General features: G+C 53.5%; 1 protein-coding gene across 1 annotated transcript; it reads left to right on the forward strand.

Annotated features, from left to right (window-relative positions):
- Window positions 1-2605: 2605 nt before the first annotated feature.
- LOC109730258 (uncharacterized protein CXorf49-like) lies at window positions 2606-6999 on the forward strand. Its single transcript, XM_075999344.1, has 6 exons — window positions 2606-3967; window positions 4802-4958; window positions 5675-5751; window positions 6023-6068; window positions 6668-6706; window positions 6821-6999. The coding sequence occupies exons 1-5, from the start codon at window positions 2729-2731 to the stop codon at window positions 6703-6705; spliced, it is 1557 nt and encodes a 518-aa protein (XP_075855459.1). The 5' UTR covers window positions 2606-2728; the 3' UTR covers window position 6706; window positions 6821-6999.
- Window positions 7000-7306: the final 307 nt, after the last annotated feature.

The raw sequence follows: 7306 nt of genomic DNA on the forward strand, positions 1-7306 counted from the left end.
AACAATGCAACAAAGCTCGAGGCTTCCAAGCTTGCTCAACGCCCGCCTTCTGGGCGCCGCGGCCTTCTCATTGGTTGGCTTCCCTCAGCCCCCACCATCCAGCGCGCTCCTTGTTTGGCAGCCTCTCAGGCCCCAACCAATAGGGACGAGGGTGCTTTGTTTGCATGAACATCTGTAAACGTGGTGAAGCAGATAGCTTCAACCATCAGTCCCTGTATGAAAGCATCCAAACATCAACAAAAAGTAAATAATTAGGGTTTACAGCAACCAAGTAAATGTTCAACTAAAAAAAGGGCAATCTAACAATTCTATGTAAGAATTGTGGCATTTTTATTCATCCGTACCCTGGGACCCCGGCTGGCTCACTGGCATTTCTTTATACTCAGTCTACATTCCCAGTGTGAGACTCTGGTCCCTGCTTCTGAAGGAAGCCCAGCTGACTTACCTCAAATAATTTTGTCTGTTCTAGTCTGTCCTGGGCTAGTCCAAAGAGTCCTCAAAGCTTAAGAGGAAAAGCTTGGGAGGGGGGAAATTAGATCATTCAAAATTGTCCATGTTTACTGGGGAATTTAGAAAGCCATGTGCGTGTCCAGGGCTAGATGCATGCTTAGAGAAGTCCTGAAAAGACCCTAAACTCTCAAGTCTGGCTGCTCTCTAGTCTCAGTGCAAGCAAGAAGTGAAGTCTATGGTGGAGTTTTAAATGGCCTGGTTGAGCACTGAACAAATTCCCAAGGATAGAACAAATATGCAAAGATGCCGGAGCCAGCCGGCAATGTGCGGCACCTGGAGTTAGGGGGTGAGGATAAGAAATAAAGAGACAACACACAGATGGGAACGGGAGGATGGAGTCTGTGAGGACTGCCCTGCCGCATTTATTTTAGGGGCTACATTTATACAAACAATATCAAAAGGAAACTAATACAAGACAACAATTGATACGTGCTTACATTAGTTCAGAAACTGGATAGTTCTCGTTTTTTGGGCCATAAACTGACTTCATGGATTTTCTATCGGTTGAGCAATTTTCTCATCACCTAATCTAAACCTTAACTTTTTCTAAGATCAGTAGGGCTATAAATACCTGACTAATTAGTCAAGGCAGCCCAGGGTAAAGAACAATCAGGAATGACTAACAGGGCTGCCTAGGGTAAAGAATACTTAGGCCTACAGGGCGCACTATTCAAAGAGAACTACGTGCAACTGATTACCTCAGTGACTTTCTATGACTGCAGCTGTATTTCCAATATCCTCCGTAGTCAAGGAGAAAGGTCAAAATGTCAGAGCTTTGATTCAGGGCAGATGCCATGTCATTGAAGACCCTAGTGTTCCGGGCAGCAGCCATGCCTAGAATCTCCCGTGTTCAGGACAGCTCCCGACACAAAGACTGAAAGAAGCTTTTGTTGTTCTTCCTCATTCTTCTTTCTTCTTCCTTCTCTTCCTTCTTTTCCTCCTCTGTTCCTACCTCCTGCCCCTTCCCGCGCTCAGCATTCAAGGATGTTTCAATCAAAACACTAGCTGAACACGAACTAAAGGAACGCAGACTCAGAAAGCACACATGACAAAGAATACAAATTACAAGAATAGATGAGAAAACAACAAATAAACAGGTACATTCCACACCAAGAAAAAAAAATCCTGGAATATGATGTTCAGAGTTACCCTATTACAATACCCAAAATTTCGTTGTTAACAACAAAATAAGCATGCGAAAATAAAAAAAAATTTAAAAACCCATGAGGATGGCGAATTCACAGAAGATATTAACAGAAACTGTGCTTGTGGAAGCACAGACCTTGGACGTAGTAAACAAAGAGGTTAACTTCATTGTCTCAAATACACTCAAAGAACTCAATAAAAGAAGAAGCATAATACATGACCACATAGACAATATAAATAAAAGACACTAGCTATAAAAAGGAACCGAAGCACGATTATGGAGCTGAACGAGCAATAACTGAAATGAAAAACCCACCAAGGGGGCCAATTGTAGTTTTGAGTAGGCAAAGAATCAGTGAACTTCAAGAAGGGTCAACTGAAATTATCCAATCTGAGAAGCAGCAAGGGAATTTTTCAAAGACATGGAAAAGAAAACCGTGAATCCTCTGATTACTGACTGTGGGCTTCCTATCGGGTGGCAAGTGTTGTGGAATAGAGCCATGCAAATCCTTTGTGCGCTGGGTGCTTCACATCCATCGTTGACCCTCACAAACCCTTGAGCTGGGTGCTGTCACTTAGCCCACTTTACAGATTGGAAACTGAGGCTCAGAGACGTGGCTCTCAGTGTGAAAGCAGATGCCTGGCAGAGGGACAGCGAGAAAGAGGTGGGACGAGTGCGCGAGGCCAGGACCCTGTGACATAACGGGATCCCAATGAGCCAAACTACTGGCTTCCCTGCAAACCAACCACCCTCGTTCCTATTGGTTGGGGCCCGAGAGATGGTCAAACAAGGGCTGCACTGGTTAGTGGGGGCTAGGGGAGGCGAACCAATCAGAAGGACGCGGCATCAAGAGGGATGCAGTGGAGCACGCACAGAAGCGAACCAATGAGAAGGCAGCGACGTTGAGAAGCCATGTATTCAGCAGCTCGGATGTTTGACGCCATCTCGTGGTGCGCCTGAGGCAATGGCGTCCTCTTAGGCCTCGCTGCTCCTGAGGCGAACCTGTGGGGGCTCTCCTGCCTTGACAAAGACAACCATCTGCCTACTACCTGAGCTGATCCAACCGGCGCCATGAGTTCCCCTGATGAGGTGTCTGTTTCGGAGGCCACTTTCAGCCTGGAGGGCGGGGAGCGGGCCAGCGTTAGCCAGGCCGGCCCCGGAGGCCCGCGGGGCCCCGGCCTAGGCCTCGATGTGGGGACGCCGCAAAGCTGCGAGGGTGAAGGAGCGCTGGGAGCGCTGGCAGACCCCGAGGGCTTCGAGGCTGAGCAGCAAGTGATAGAGGAGGGAAGGACTGTGCTTTGGGGCCGGGAAGGCCGCCCCTGCACCCCGACTGACGAGATGGGGGACGATCTAGACTACGAGTCCCTCCTGGCTGACAAATCGATGGCCATCATGCAGCTGCTGAGCGACTGGGCTATCCGGGGCATCCGCAGACACCCGTACTCAGAGGGTCGCGACGCCCAAGTGTCCACCGTGTGGCCGGACCTGGGGGCAGGTCTGAGTGGTCGAGGCGCCCTGGCCGCCTCTGCCGCCCCTCCCCCCGTCATGGCGCCCCGGAAAGTCCGGGCCCGCGGGAACCAGAAAAGAGGCGCTAAAAGTAAGCAGAGCGCGGGCGGCAGGGATCCCCAGCGGCCCTCCGTGGTAGGCCTGGTCGAGCTGCCTTCCGACCCCGAGTCACAAAGTGAGATCAGTGAGGTGCCGATGAGGGTGAGCATTTACCCCAAAGGAGGAGACCCGGGCGAGCCCAGCAGCGCCGAGGATCCCGGGGACACACCCAGACACTCGAGTTTGCTTGTCAGGGAGGACTTCCTTCCCACGCCAGGCTCTCTCTTGACCTCTGCTTCCCGAGGACTCACTTCAGGCAAGGGAAGGCAGGCCGTTGGAGAGCTGGACAGCTCTTCCTCGAAGAAAATGCAGAGTGTGGTGTCGGGGAAGGCAGGCAGCGGGCCCAGCTTCCCAGGAGCTGCTGCTGCTGCCACCGTGGGCAGCCTGCCCCGGGCCGTTCCTAAGAAGAAGGTGGCCCAGGAGAAGAAGTTACTAGGGGCCGCCTCAAACATGGCCCTGGGAAGAGCATTTCCTCCATGGGGGCAGAGACTGTCAGCAGTTCCCCTGGAGCCAGCCACCTTCCCCCCAATCGCTGGTGTTCCCCTGCTCGGGAGGTCCAAGAGCTACTCGTTGCTCACCTTGGCACCCAAACACTCCAAGAACAGCAGCACTGGGAAGAAATCTGGGGCGAGGAAGGCAAAGGATTCCCAAACTGTGTCCAGAGATGATAATGACGCCAATAGAGATCCAGGCCCAAAGGCCCAAGTGAGTATGACATCGTCTTCCTGTCTGCCCACACTTCCCCTCCCCCAAACAGGCATCTTTACTCTGTCCTTTGCTCAGGGCCTGTCCTTGTGAATCCACAGTCATTAGGATGCCCCATGGGGGCCATCTTCGTAGGGGCACACATTAAGAGAGCACTTGGTACGTGCCAGCCGCTGTTTTTTTTTTTTTTTTTTTGAGACAGAGTCTCGCTTTGTTGCCCAGGCTAGACTGAGTACTATGGCGTCAGCCTAGCTCACAGCAACCTCAAACTCCTGGGCTCAAGCAATCCTACAGCCTCAGCCTCGTGAGTAGCTGGGACTACAGACATGGGCCACCATGCCTGGCTAATTTTTTCTATATGTATTAGTTGGCCAATTAATTTCTTTCTATTTCTAGTAGAGATGGGGTCTCGCTCTTGCTCAGGTTGGTTTCGAACTCCTGGCCTCCAGCAATCCGGCCGTCTTGGTCTCCCAGCAGGCACTGTTCTTGACACTTTGCATGTTTTCTGCCTCTTCCCCAAAGAGGGGCTGGGATGGATCAGAGGACCCTGTAATCTGGGGCTGCAAAGCTTGGGTGTCTGGAGTCATCACCCCTCTGACTCCTCCTTCCTAGCTATTCCCCAACTGTGCCTGGCAGGGGCCTGGACTGACTCAGCGTCCCCCTATTTTCCCTGGCTGAGCCCTGCCTGCCAGTCTGGGACTGAATAAGTGAGAAAGTGCTAATGAGATTATCGCCTCCAAATTCTCCTCCTTTCTGTCCACCTCACCCCAGCTCCTGCACATACATGCTCACACTCACACGCCCTGGCCCAGCTCTAACAAAGTTTTCTTTCAGCTTCCAACGCCCAGGCCAGGGCCACCTTGCCTGCACATGCATCGTGGAGGATTCAGCAGTGGCGACCCCAACACCAGAGCCCCCCATGTTACAGGAAACACACAGGCCTGGGCCTTGAGCCAGGGAGGCGTCACACCCAGAGGCCAAGCACCCTCTAGTGAGTCTGTGGGTTTGGTAGACGTGGAGGGGAAATGGGTGGAAGAAGACAACATCTGGCTGTGTCACTTCTGGGGGCTCAGCTTTGTTCCGAGGCTTCCGTGCCTACCCTGGCAGCTCTCCCACAGGAAAGGGAGTGTCACCAAGGCTGTGGTGGGCGTGATTTGTAGCAGCACCCCAAACTCTGACTCCAGAACTAGACTCTAAGCAGAACTGAGTCTTTTTTTTTTTTTTTTGAGACAGAGTCTTGCTTTGTTGCCCAGGCTAGAGTGAGTGCCATGGCGTCAGCCTAGCTCACAGCAACCTCAAACTCCTGGGCTCAAGCAATCCTTCTGCCTCAGCTTCCCGAGTAGCTGGGACTACAGGCATGCACCACCACGCCCGGCTAATTTATATATATATATATTAGTTGTCCAGAACTGAGTCTTTTAAGTGAAGTCCTGTTCAACCCCATCACTCCTCCCAGGCCCAGCTGTGGCTGCAGCTGTGCTAGCGTCCAACCCAGAGCCACAATGCTAGGGGGCCACAGGCACAGATGGCCTGACACTGGGGAACAGGAACAGGGAAGGCAGGCCCAGAGACAAGGCTGCAGCTGCTGGGCCGAGCAGGAGCCACTTGCTGCCAGCAGAGGGTGACGCTGCCTCACTTTAGCCCCAGTAGGCCCTGTCCTCCTCCAGGCTGTGAGGTGTGGAAGCTGGATTCCGTGTTGTCTTTCAGGTCACCAGGAGCCACCCGTCCATGCCGAAAGACCAGAAAGGCAGGAGCAACCACCGGGAGCGCAGGCCTGTCCTCGGGTAATGCCTGGTCTGTCTCCTAGAAACCAATGTCCTGTCTGGATGTGGGATCCGTGTCCAGGTTAAAGTGAATTCTGTGCCGTGCCCTCCTCCTCCCATCCCCCACCCACCAGAGACTGGGCTCCTCCTTTCCCCTGAGGATTCCTTGCTGCTCTGGCCACTGTGCTGTGGGTGGTGGGGTTTGTGAGGGCCACGGGTGAGAGGGAGGATGAGGAGAGAGGAGGCCAGAATACACTGATCATTTCTCTTTCTCCCGCGTCCGCTGGGCTAGTGTGCTGAGCTGCAGAGAGAGAGAGACGACCTTAAACAGCAACTAGGTATGATGAACCCCTGGCTCGGGCTGGGGCAGGCACTGGGACAGACCACGGTATCTTCCTGCAGGTGCTGAGAACACCAGGCAGGGATGAGCTGCAGGTGTCGGTGGCATCCCTGAGAGCGAGGTTCCCGTGGGAAGGAGAACCAGGGGGGCCTGGCCCTAGAGCCTTGTGTGCACTCAGAGCCAGGGGTTACACGGATAGAAATGTATCGGCTGAGCTCCGTGTACACTTTGCCAAGGAATCCTACAGAGCTCCTTCCCTTAGCACGTTTAGCGCCACCTCCTTTATTTCCCCTGTCCTGACTTGGTATGGCCTGTAGGGGTTTTGTTGTTGTTTCTTTGCTTGTTTGCCCTTTTAACACGTTATGAATGGTTCTGGTGTGACCCAGGGTTTGAGAAATACTTGCACGTTTTGTTCCCGTTTAGAAGACATTCCCACGTTTAATTCAGGTGGTGGAGGGTGAGTGGGTCCCAGGGCTGCCTGGACAGGGGCTGCTGAGGTTTCAGGTTGCTGGGCTGGGCGGTTCCCTCCCGGGGGAGGGGGTGGGTCTCCTTATCCCTATGTGTGGAGTGCCCAGTCATGCCTCTCTGTTGCAGCAGCCATGCAGTGCCTCGCTGACAAGTTCCAGGCCCTTTGAAGTGAGTGAGTGAGTGTTAGACGTACCATTCGTCTTCCTCCAAAGCTGGTGACATTTCAGGTCTGTGGGCCAGCCCTAGCTCGTGGTCCAACCCTGACTGTGCTCTGCCTGACAGGTTGAACCCAGCCTCTTCCTACAAGACAGGCAGCTGGTGCCTTTGGAGCCCAGGAGCCGCGGCCGAGCTGGTTCCCACCGTTTCTCATTCAGCCACGGCTTCCTCTCACCACCTGCTCCTGTCCTCTCCTGACCCCAGTTACAGCGAATTATCCAATTAAAGTAGTTCTCATATTCTCACCTTCTGTAGTCTGCTCTCTTTCTTTGGTGAGGGGGCATTGCAGGGGAGGTGAGGGGATGGGTGGGGGCAGCAGCTCCATTTGGGAGTATTTGAAACCCGACACCCTGGCACCCTGTACTCGGCCCTCTCCCTGCGGGGTGTCTCAGCCAGGATCTGGGTGTCAGCCCCACGCTCCGACTCACCGTAGCGCCCTGGGTCTACCCCTGTAGGTGTCCTTGCCAGCCTCATCAGCAGGCCCTGTTCATGGTCCCTCCCAGTGTCCTCTGATTTGGGGGTCTCAAGGTTCCCACTGTGTGCCGCTCCTCC

The sequence above is a fragment of the Microcebus murinus genome, chromosome X (assembly GCF_040939455.1).
Source record: "Microcebus murinus isolate Inina chromosome X, M.murinus_Inina_mat1.0, whole genome shotgun sequence".
Classification (NCBI taxonomy): Eukaryota; Metazoa; Chordata; class Mammalia; order Primates; family Cheirogaleidae; genus Microcebus; species Microcebus murinus.